The sequence below is a fragment of the Aptenodytes forsteri genome, unplaced genomic scaffold, assembly GCF_000699145.1.
Source record: "Aptenodytes forsteri isolate BGI_AS27 unplaced genomic scaffold, ASM69914v1 Scaffold103, whole genome shotgun sequence".
NCBI lineage: Eukaryota > Metazoa > Chordata > Aves > Sphenisciformes > Spheniscidae > Aptenodytes > Aptenodytes forsteri.
The window spans coordinates 491,781-503,869 of record NW_008796051.1 but is presented as its reverse complement, the minus strand read 5'-3'; the positions used below and the strand labels follow the sequence as shown (position 1 = coordinate 503,869).

The 12,089-nt window shown below is 41.7% G+C and overlaps 1 protein-coding gene across 1 annotated transcript in view; it reads right to left on the bottom strand.

Annotated features, from left to right (window-relative positions):
• KIAA0368 (KIAA0368 ortholog) overlaps nucleotides 1–12,089 on the bottom strand; it is a 62,878-nt gene that overhangs the window by 13,984 nt on the left and 36,805 nt on the right. Inside the window, exons 29-37 of the mRNA XM_009286257.1 lie at nucleotides 11,209–11,274; nucleotides 10,839–10,956; nucleotides 8,738–8,905; nucleotides 7,764–7,843; nucleotides 6,659–6,764; nucleotides 5,302–5,349; nucleotides 4,153–4,274; nucleotides 2,848–2,998; nucleotides 1,852–1,917 (exon numbers count right to left, since the gene is read on the bottom strand). Of these exons, the coding sequence (XP_009284532.1) occupies nucleotides 1,852–1,917; nucleotides 2,848–2,998; nucleotides 4,153–4,274; nucleotides 5,302–5,349; nucleotides 6,659–6,764; nucleotides 7,764–7,843; nucleotides 8,738–8,905; nucleotides 10,839–10,956; nucleotides 11,209–11,274 (925 nt within the window). The remainder of the gene's footprint in view (nucleotides 1–1,851; nucleotides 1,918–2,847; nucleotides 2,999–4,152; nucleotides 4,275–5,301; nucleotides 5,350–6,658; nucleotides 6,765–7,763; nucleotides 7,844–8,737; nucleotides 8,906–10,838; nucleotides 10,957–11,208; nucleotides 11,275–12,089) is intronic.

The following is a 12,089-nucleotide window of genomic DNA, read 5'->3' as shown; positions in this document are numbered from 1 at the left end:
GCACTCTACCAAGCAGATCCCTGAAGAGGCCAAAGTCTGCTCTCCTGAAGTCCAGGGTAGCAAGCTTGCTGTGCGCCCTCCTCGGTGCCCTAAGGATCTTGAACTCCACCATTTCGTGGTCACTGCAGCCCAGGCTGCCCTTGAGCTTCACATTCCCCACCAGCCCCTCCTTGTTGGTGAGAACAAGGTCCAAAAAATTATCATTTGCTGGAACTGATGTACTCCTGCACTCCAACTGTTTAGAAAGCTGGAAGTAACACACTAGGAAGAACTCCTTTTGGGGAGGGAGAGAGATGCAAAGGTGTGCGTATCTTAGGACAAAACCCAACATTCCCCCAACTGTCTGAAACCCTGAAGCAATAACATATCCAAACTAGACAATGAAATGAAACTAGGCAAGACAGTTTTTAAACAGGTCAAGATAAACAAGTGCAATAAATGACATAAAGGTACAAGAGGGATGTTATTGGTATAATTTCTTATCTTCTATGCCTAAAATGCCACTGGGCAAAACAGAAAGCCTCATGTTTCCAGCACTCTGTAGCACACTGTCTGCAGAGGGGAGATCCATCCTCTAGCAAATTCGAGAATGACATACTAATTGAAGGTAACCCTGTCTGAGCTTCAGAATTCAGATCTGCTGTCACTTCCCGCTCCTGCACTGGTACGGTGAAGGGAATAATCCATTATATCCCATCCAAGGATATAATCTCCCAGCCAGCCCCAGGATATAGAGGAATAGAGAGAAGGTTGCTCATAAGCCAGGACATCTTCACGCTATTCCAGGGAAGCCATACTATCTCTCCCCTCCCCTAAGAAATCCCAAGCATGGATCAGGGCAGCACAACTGTCCCTCCAGGGCTGGCAGGGGAGAGGGATGGCCTAGAGGAGGGACAGCAGCAGCTGCTGCAGCCTGCAGGGTGGCAATGAGTACACTTTTACATGGAGCCTTTCATCCCCAGCCGCTTTACACACTATTTATAGAGAGCGCTCGACCTGACACCAAAATGCAGCTCCACATGCTGGTATGTGCAGGAGGGCTTGCTCTTGTCACTTTCCCATAAGAGCAGGAAACAAAGAATAGCTCTGGTGGCTATGCTTCTCCTAAAAGTTGCTCAGCGCTCACACCCCCTGCCTGCTGACATGCCCCTGGCTGCATGCAGTGCCTGAGCAGAAAAGAGGAGGTCTTTTCTTTGGGAAGCGACAGGCTCTTACAGAGGGCAGGGAGCTTTGCCAAGACAGACCCTACAGCACAGTGTCTTGGCATCAGCAACTCTTCCTCCAGCAGCAGGAAACTATGGTGCCAAACACCAGCTGTTGACAGTGCTTTCTGTAATATCAGCATTTTCTCTAAACATCTCTACCATCAAAGCATTGGAAAGGCTCAGGTAGGGATATCTAAGGCACCATGAGGCAAGGGTTGGACAGCATTTGTGCCTTAACAACAATGACTATCATCAGCTGGAGGCCCAGGTGAGAAGCTGATTGTGGAATTGTGGGCCAGAGATGAAAAGAAATGGCAGCTAGCATAATCCAGAACCAGCTGAGCCCCCATTCAAAGAAAAGCACTTGAAAGATGCCCTCTTCATCAAAGCAGGCAGGTCTTCAGGTGGAGAAACAATCCGTCCAACTCCAAATGGAGCCAAGGTTATTTACAACTCATCTGAGGAGCAAGCTGTGGCGACAGGATGAGAGAAGTCAGCGCATGAAAAAGAAGGTGGACAGACATCCACATGGAGATGTGATAATAAAACAAACCCTGAAGAAGTATTCTGTAAAGCTCCCACTTCAATTCCTGTTCTTCTCCTACAACATACCTTACACTGGAATCCTTTTGAATCAAGTACTTACCATGTTGATGGTTTCCATCATGGGAGATGACTTGACAGCACTAAGTCTGGCACTATCCATTGCAGTCTGAAAAAAAAGGAAAAAAACAAAACCAAATGTAAACTCAACACGAAAACAGTGGAAAGGGCAACATCAGCTATAACTCACTACCTCACAAACTCAAACCAATATCCATTTCAGATGCATACAGACAGAAAGTCATTATGTCTACAGACTATGAATGTCTCCCTTTCAGAGGCAGATGGATGTTCTAGCTGGAGTACAGGAGCTAAACCATGCACTCCTGACATCATGGAAATGGAAAAAAAAAAGATAAAAAAAAGAAAAGGGAAAAAAGAAAGAAAGAAAAAAGGGGGAAAAAAGAGAAAAAAACCCACTCTGACCTAGTGTTCACTCCTTTCTTGTTTGCAAAGGGCACAGTTTGACCCCTTTCCCTCCCCACAATGAAACTAGCTAAATTTACTTCTGAACAGTGGGTTTCAGTCACTTTCCCAGAAGACTACTACTGATTAATATGGTTCTTTGAGAATGATTAAAGGACACAGTGCTGACAACATCCACCTCCAGCCCACAGTGCTATGGCACACCTTCTAATTTATAAGTAGTCCTGCAGTTAACCCCTGGGAAAAACAGCAGCAAAGTTTGACAGTACAGGTGCATTCCAGATAATTATTACAGACTCTCTCTTCACCTGTTTCACAGTTGTACATGCAGCTGAAGTGACATTTAACAACAGTTCTTACTAAGATTGTTCTTCACTTTCTGAAATATCCGGTGGTCTAGTGAATAAAAAAAAATCCCAACCCTTCAAAAAACCCCCCACATTTGTCCAGCAATATTCCAATGACCAAACTTTTTTTAGTAACTTATTAGCTATTTCTCTTTGCATCTTTGAACACCTCTCAACCAAATCTGGTATTTTTCTGTTCACTGAACAAAGCTTAAATCTTTGTCATCTCTGTTCTTTTGATACTTTCCCATTATAATTGCACTTACTTTCTCCTGATCTGTTGCACAAAGACTCAAATAATTCAGGACTTGAGGCTCCAGCACACTCAAGGATTCCAGCAGGGCTGGGATAAGTTTTGGTGCATGAGGTTTCAGCATAGACCCAGCACTTTTACTGATCTTCACAAGAGTGTTAATGCTGAAAAAAGATCAAAGGGAAGGTCAACAGAGAAACACACAGACTTAGCTGAAAAACCTCTCTGGTCTACTCTAATCCACTACCAACAAAAAGGCCAATCCAAATCTCAGATACACCAATAAAAATCTACCTGCAAACAAAAACTGGTGTATTTTTCTGCTTAAGCAAAATCATACCCTAGCCCTGAGCTTTCAACTGATGCTATGCTTTGCACAGAGACTGCTTACTTTGGCCAGGGTATCACAAAGGGAGTCAGCAAAGAGGCAGGCCTACAGACAGATGTAGGAAGAAATAACACATCTTCATGTTTTAAAGAAGCTCTGGGCAAAGTCACCCCAGAGACATCCATAGTCTCTGCCCAATAAAAAACAAATTACAATGATCTGTTCAAATCCCACTTGTCAGTTTCAGACTGACCACGTCTCTCAGGCTGCATTTTGCAAAGGGTTTTCAAATCTTCAAAAGGGATGAAAAAATTCAAGAAATATTCACTATAATTTGTTATGAGCTTTCCAACCTTCCTGGATAATCATGTTCAATAAAAGAAAATTATTTTTGCAAAGACCAGCTACACTCCAGCTCTGAATTTTCCAGCTTTTCTGTCCTTCAAGCAAATGAAGGAATAAACAAGGTTACAAAGTGACAAGCATATGAAGTCCCTACACATCAAGGGACATGGAAATGTTACATGACATAAAATGTATTTGAACAGTGTGACCAAATGCAGTCGCCTCTGGGATGTGAACTGACATTACTCACAACCAGTAGCGAAATAAGACCTGGCTGTTTCAAGAACTACTGTGGGATTTTTTGTTTACAAGCAGAAGAGATATGCCAGTCCTGAAGGACAGCCTCAAGTGCAGCAAACTGCTTGCAGATCAGTTTGCCTGTTGCACAGGGAGAAAAGAACTTCCCGCTGGGAACTGAATCGGCATTCACAGAGAGGCCAGATACTCCCAAAAGATAGGTAGAGTTCCCGGGGCTGCTGTTTGAACTCAGTGAGAAAAGGACTCAACTCAGCAGGAAGGCTGTTCTGGGGATAAACTTGTCACTTCAAACACAAAGAACATTCTGCAACTCAGGTGAATAAGCTGGGTCTCTTTGGGACAAATCATGACTGGACCCCCAGGGAACTTACATGATGCAAAACTAACCTGAGAGATCGGACTTCAGCAACTGTGCTTACTATTCCTTTGTCTAGGAGGCAAGGGAGCAATACAGCTATCATCTTCTGACCAGCTGCTCCTTTAGAGGGATCACACATTTTCACACAGACCTGGGGACAGGTGAGAGTCAGTGTTGCAAGCATGTACAAACCTCCTGCTCAGATTACATTAAAGCACCTTCTCTGTCAGACAGAAGGCGGCAACAGCAACTGGAGCAACTGCTCACAGCCAAACCCAGGCTCTGTTACACCTTCATTCTCCTCTCCAGGAGGTACTTAAGCCCAAAGCCACATCCCTAAAAGGAGTTTCAGCTACAGTCAGCTTCCCAAAAAGGCAAATTCAGAGCCTAGCAGGCCTTGATCTGCACCTGGATGAAGAGATGGACCAAATGACCTCTCAGTTGAGGGACACGCTATCTCAGCCACACGGATTCAACCATTCCATGAGGCAGAGCAGCAAGTCCCAGATCAGAACAGATTCTGCAACTGCAATAACATTTTGAGACCAGATCATCACTTGTGCCATTGAAATGTCATGCTGCATGCACTGTGAAGGTTGTGATTTCAAACACAGCTCTTAAGATCTGTTTCCATTTCCACCAGTGTGACTTTTCTAGAGAAATACCAAAAAAAATGTTAAGTGATATGTGTACTACACTCAAAAAAATCTTGTTTCAGTAACAGCACAGAGAGTGAAGTCCAGACTGGATTACTTTGTTTCACACCAGTGAGGTTCCACTGGACTTGGTCAACTAGATCAGTTGGGCTTGGTCAACTGTTGAAGTTACAGGAAGTTTCCTTAAATCCCACCCTCAAGTGGGAAAAAAAAGGACATCAGAGAAAAAAAACCAGTTCACTATATCCCTCCTTTGGTTGTATGTAACTTAACAATGCATTATCGTCAAGCAACAGAATTTAACCAGCATCAACAAAAGTACAGAAGGGTATGTGGTCAAGCTTATTATGATTGCTTTCTAGGGGGCTGTTACGTTTATCACAACTGCACCTTATACTAGAGATCTTTTCAAGACAACAGTCTATGGTAAACAGGTCACTCCTGCAGATATGATGGTGAATGATTACCTGACAACAAAACCATACACGTCTCCGTGTGCAAATGACAAAATTAGAGTTTTACCTTGCTTAAAGTTTTTAGGGCTAGTTCTGCTGCCTTTCGAACAGTTTCCTAAAAAAGAAGTCAACAACCCATTGTTACTATTTTAAAATCTTCTATAGAATGATTCATATTAATTGATAAGTATAACACTACTACTGACAAGGCTATATTCATGGCTAATACTTGATATATTATCTTTCAAAGAAATTTTGGCTTTGGTCCATCTGAGTATCTGGTCTACTCAATGATAAATACATTAACAATCCTGCCTGACACCACCAAGTTCTCTGTGCTTCTGTTCACATTTTTCTCTTGTGATATTATTTTATTGCTTGTCATTTTCAAAACAAAAAAAAACCCACAAAACAAAAAAATGCCAAACAAACAATAAAGCCCAAAACCAAACCCCCAAAAACCAACAGAATCTTCTACTGCAAAAAGAAGTATATAGTGCTTTGGGTATGCTTTACCCTCTCCCTCAATATAATGCTGATTGCTTAGTGATGCTTTACTCAACTGAACGTCTAGGACTAGAGAAAGATGGACTAGAAGTAAACAGTAAAATTAGTGCAGGTCTGGTGGCATGTGACACCACCACCAACTAGACCCTTTAACTTTACTTGTATTGATGAATTAAGCACTATCCAGCAATATTCCTGGGTACTGAAACACAATCACCTGGACTGGTAATGTCTTAGGACGTTCTTGGAAAAAATCTGGCCTGCCACAAGTAGACCTTCCCAAACCATTTCCAGGTAAAATTCAGGAATCAGACCCTTCTCAAAAGGCAGTCTGCAGGCAGTTGCTCTATTTTGGAGGCTTATATAGCTCATTTGCACTGATGCAAAACTGCTGAGTTGGTTTCAGTGCCCAGGAACATTTCTGAACACACTAAATGTATTAGTATGGAAGCAAATTCCTGGTACACAGTACACTTTGGAAAACAGCTCAGCCTTGCTTAAGTTTGAGCAGAGAAGTCTGGATCCAGAGAGAACACAGCTCAAACCCGGAAGGACCTGAGGACTCTGACTTCATATATGCAAGACATTTAAGCACACAAGCAGCCCAAAATAATCTATACTCAAGAGTTAAGCAAATACTTAGAAATTCTTTTATATCCAGGAAAAATGCTGAACCATCAAGAATAAGCACAGTAGGGATGAAAACCAACACTTAAAAACATGAGAAACATACACAAAGAATTTCCAAGATGGCATGGAAATTTTAACTGCAAGGGGCTGAAATTTCTAGTCTGCTTAATACCCAAAACTCCCATTGGCTTCAACTTGACTTCTCAGAGAATCTCTTTTTAAACATCACAGAGCTTGATCACTGTACTTTCTGTTGACGATTCCTGTTCAATTATCGGTGCCATTACCTTAATGTCATCTTGCACTCTGAATAGGATTTCCCAGATCTCTGGAAGTTTGTCTATAATGTCATCCAAAGGTCTTCCTCTTAGTAAGTCATTCAGTGCCAGACAGCTGCAAACAAGAAATTTTATTTCCTTCACATGATGTAATTATTTGATATAGCTGTGTATACAGATAGGCTTATAAATACAAGTAAATGATTAAAAAAACTGAGAACCGTTTCACATTCCTTATTTTCTAATGTCATCTTGCACTCTGAATAGGATTTCCCAGATCTCTGGAAGTTTGTCTATAATGTCATCCAAAGGTCTTCCTCTTAGTAAGTCATTCAGTGCCAGACAGCTGCAAACAAGAAATTTTATTTCCTTCACATGATGTAATTATTTGATATAGCTGTGTATACAGATAGGCTTATAAATACAAGTAAATGATTAAAAAAACCTGAGAACTGTTTCACATTCCTTATTTTCCCCAAACCCTAAATCTACTCTGTCATAAGAATGTCTCCTTTAGCAGAGAAAAAAAGTTCAGCCAGTCAGGTGAAATCTGAAACAGATGAGAGCAAGTGAGAAAGGCTGCTGTGGTGAAAATTGCTATTGCAAACATTCCGGTTACAAAATTGTTTCAGATTTCTTCTCTGTAAGTATAGGATAAGAACAAAACAAAATGGTCTAGAGTCTGGAATTGAAATTAAAATGGAAGTTTTCAATTCAGCATAACTACAAACCATTATAAACAAAAAGCAGTTTATTAAAAATGCTATACCAACTGACATCCTGCTGCCAAGTACGTATATAGCCAGACCGCCAAGATTTTCTAACATTAAGCAACATTTCAGGTCCAAGGATAGGCAAGAACTTTGTGACCAGAAAACTCCTCCTTCAGAGAACGTTGTTTAGTATCATGCTTAAGCTACATGCAATAAATAATTTCAGGCTCAATGAAGCAAATAGCTTCAAGATTGTATCACACTTCAAGTGTAGACTACAAGACTGGGCTCTATCCTGATGAAAGGACGTCTCCTCTTTCCCTCCTCAACTACTTCAGGTTAACAAGTTTATGGTGAAGAAGAGAGTTCAAAGAAAAATCTGTTACTTTTCCTAGCAATACCTGGATTCCCTGATCCTCCACAGACTGCTGGTTAGGTTACTGATCAAATCCTCAAGAATTTCCTTCATGTACTTATCAACCTATTATTAAAAAAAGGAAAAATCATGAAACAAGCATGGACCATGCATCCTTGTCCTGTACTCTGAAAAAAAAAAAAAAAGGTCCTTTTGGACAATACAACCTGCTTTCAGCCACAGCGGATGAACTAATGCTTGCCAGAGCTGACCCCACACAAACTTACTCTGACTTTGCTTTAGACATGCCTTTCTCTGCACTGCTTCAGGGCTTAACGCTGTGACAGAGACAACAAGAAAAGAGGAAAGTCCCTCAGTCCTTTATCGACTGAATTGTTTAGGTGCAGCACCAAACATGTATTTACAGGAGAAGCAGTTGCGCTTTGATGAGGGATCAGAGCAAATGACTTAACACTAAGATCAGCTTTGCTAGGAGAAAAGATTTGTGAACCCAATTCCAGGCCTTTCAAAGCCAGAGCGAGGGCATCTCACAAAAATAACTTATTCCTGAAACTTGTCCGGGAGGAGTTATCCTCAAACTGATGGAACAGCCTCTTCCCATGGGCTTCCTCCCACTTAAAAACTGAGGAACCATATTTAGATGGTGTTAGTCTAGGAAGGTCATCTTAGGCCATAAGGATTCCTGAAGAGCTTCTCATAAGCAGTATCAAAGCAATATCGAAGTGTGGAAAGACCCCTTTAAGTAAAGTAAATCATAAACTTTAATGCTGGCCGCACAAACAAGGTCTGCGATATCCTTTAACAAGTAAGAGGCAGTGCAAAACCTCTGCGCGTCCTCCAGCTCATCCATGGATTCAAGCACCTCTTTCTCTGTAGGACAATACCTCACCCCTTTTTGCACAGCCCCTCCTTTCACAAGATGCAACTGTCCCATGAGGATCTCCGAGATGCTGCTGACTATCAGCAAACCCACCATTCTGCACTTTGCTGCTCACTCACCATTGACTTGTCGGTGACCAAGGCATTCCAAATGCTGGTCATTGCCTGTCGAATGCCCAGGTTGGGGTCAAACTGGTAACGGTAGAGCCGGGGAAGAAGCTGGGGTAAAAATGGAGCCAGCTGCTCTCCAGCTTTGGCAGCTATCACATTAAAACCAAAAGCTGCTCCCTGAAATGATGACAAAAGGGTATTTGTTGAAACAATCTGCTCGCTCACTCAGTTATTCCTCCTGGGCACACCACAGTCAGTAGCAAAGTTGACTGACACAGTTTATATTCAGACCAAATCAAAAGGACTAGAATGGTACCAGAATTAGCCCCCCATCAGTGCTACAGTACCACAATGTTCTCAAGCATACAATCACACTCAGCGGACAACATATTACTTCAAAACTTCCTTCTACCTTCATTTCAAGATAGCGATTGACCCCATTTGCAAAAGCGGTTGTGGAGAATTAAAACTATGAAGATTTAAGCATTTTCTTCCAAAAGAGATTCTTTCTCGGAAAAACTGGTGGGGGTGGGCCACTGCTTCCCTACAACTCTGCTGCATTTAGAAAAATTAGAATAACTTAGGAACTGAAAAACTAAAAATAAAGCAACTCTACCTTAGCTCTACAACCTGAAATTTCTGAGGATTATAATTTTGCATCTGTCCATATTTACTTTAAACTCAAGTATTCTTCCATACTCTTTTCTTTCTCCAACACTGTCAATTCCACTGTCAATTCTAACACAGTGGAACTGCTGCTCGCCCATGAAGTCCCATGGGATTTGGCAGGATAGCCCAAAAAGAAATTGCTCAATACAGGCAGTGCAGTGACTGCCTCTAATGACTTCGTATTTCCTGACTTGCAGTGCCAAAAGCTGCCACTCAAAAACCCATGCTAGGGATTTCACAGGACAGGATGTGCTGTCTGGGTTAGTCCAGAAAAGGAAAAGTAATAAAGACAAACTCTCAGTTTGGACCACTGCTGTGAGGAGCAAGAGGTTGCAGAAAGTATAAGGAAAAGGGAGGCATAATCTGCAAGGCCCTGAACAGCTTGCTCTGCCTAGCTCTTGTGTGGAGGTTTGGAGCACAGACTTCCAGATGCCCCCTTCAACTTAAATGATTCTGCAATTTCCTCAAATGCCAAAGCTCAACCTACAGTTGTTGAGTGGATTTTCTTGACTCATCCTGGCTGGTGAAATTCCACAAGGGTCAGGAACCTAGTTATGCTTCTGTGCTTCCGAAGTCCCAGTGCAAAGAGAGGGAAGTCTTGAGAGACGTGCTGACTTGTCAAACTCTGGATGAAAGTTAATGCTGGGGCTTGTTTTTTTGCACTAAATGGCGTTGCCAGGGACTCAAAACCTCAGGTAGCCAGCATGAAAGAGCACGAAAGGTGCAATACAGAAGATGCAGCTACCTGGGTCTTCTGCATGAAAGTGCACGAAAGCTGCTCTGCCCACTCCCAGGGACAAAACAAGTTCTTCCATGCTTATTTAAGCCAGTGAAAAAGTCCCCAGGTTAAAGCTCTGAAATGTATACTTAAAGCTTAAAATTTATGATGCTATTTTTTTTTTGCAGGAAGTGGATCCAATAGTATTTTGGCTTTGCTAAAGGTTCCAGTAGCTTTAGAATATCAAGACTTGAGTTAAAAAAGGGTACTTTTGACAACAGCGATTAAACTGGTGTATTGTCAACTGGCTTTTTAGCAACTTGTTGCTGAATACTTTTTGCTCTGCCTTTTTACATGACAACGGTCACTTTCTCTGGCATCTGAAAATTCATCCAGTTTTGAAAATATTATCTCACTGTTTGAACACATCAAGACCTGGCCTCTAAGCACACTCAAAAGTAAAAGGAAAGGATCACAGTTGATTCAGAGGGGAATGTACGATGATATGAACCCTGTGATACCAATGTTTTGTGTTAAGAATTTCAAGTAATCCTAAATTTGTTTCTCAGGCTGGTAAATTTGCATTGGACCTGACACCAATGCATCAACAAATGGCCTCCACATGCAGTTCTCCATAGATCATATAACCAGAGCTAGAGAAATGCAGTTACAGTTTCCAGAGTTCACAGTGGGAATGGAACTGGTATGAAAGCAGCAAATTACCTTCCGGGAATTCCACATGGCATGATGGTTGGCCAGATTCATGAATTTGTACACCAGGTCTGGTTGATTGAGATCACTAGCCAGTGAACAAAGCTCCTTGTAGGTAGAAAGACCTTGACTTTGGAAAGCAGAAGGGAAATCAGTGTCACTATTTTTAGCTACACAAATGCCATGATAGCTAAAGATATAGTCAAATCACAGCCTAAAGCAGACAGAGAGAAGTGAATACCCTATCTGTACTACAAGAAAATATTTATGGTAACTTAAAGAACAAGAAGGAACAAAAAGCTCAGGAAGCAGATTTATAAGCAAGGGAATACTGTTTCAGCACTGGTTATGTGTCTGTCACTGAGACTGTCAGTAAACTTACCCGTCTGGGGTTTTGCTTAGGCCACCCTGAAACACCACAGTTTCTCCAGTCATCTCATGTTTAGCTCTGGTAAAAAAGAGATCCAGTATTAGCTTTACCAAACTCTACACTTGAATGGACTGCACGCTACAGAACAAGGTAATTTGTTTTGCTTTATTAACTCGGTAACTTCCCATTCTTTCAGTTCCAATCCTACAAAAAACATACAGGTGTGCAAAGCCACACACAATCCAAGGAATTTCATTAACCTGTATCACATGTAATGTTAAAGAGATGCTGCAGAAAGTGAGGGTTTTGCTGTGCAGTCAGAAGGCAAAAAGTTAAAACACTGAATGATGGCTTTTTATTTCTGCCCAGACACAAGCCATATAATGGACAGCAAATCTCTACTTCAAAATGAAAAAATCCAATTTCCATTCATCCAATCTCTTCCTGTTTACCACTCACCACTGGATCCCCACACTCCCAGCCTAGGTTTTTGTCATTCACAGTGGTCACACCCACACCAGGTTAGACAGGAGTAGGCTGATAAAGAGCATTTCCAGCACTGACCAACATGACTGTTAGCCAGGAGTCCTGTAAGACCAGCATTTTTTGCACTACATCTGACAAGTGACCATTAACACTTTCTCAGCAAAACGTACATTTCAGGCACAAGCAAGTCCCCACTTCTGCAACATTCACATTGTTCGGAGTTGCTGCAAGAGGTCATTGTCCTTTGCAATTACACAATGCAGCAAGTAGGAAATCTAACCAAACCCCAACTGATTTGAACTGCTTGAATCAGGACTGAATAATTATTTTGAAGCTTTGTTGGATGGAACAAAACCGAACAACTTCAGTCACAACAAACTCTAAGCTGAATTAAGAAAATGTCCCAG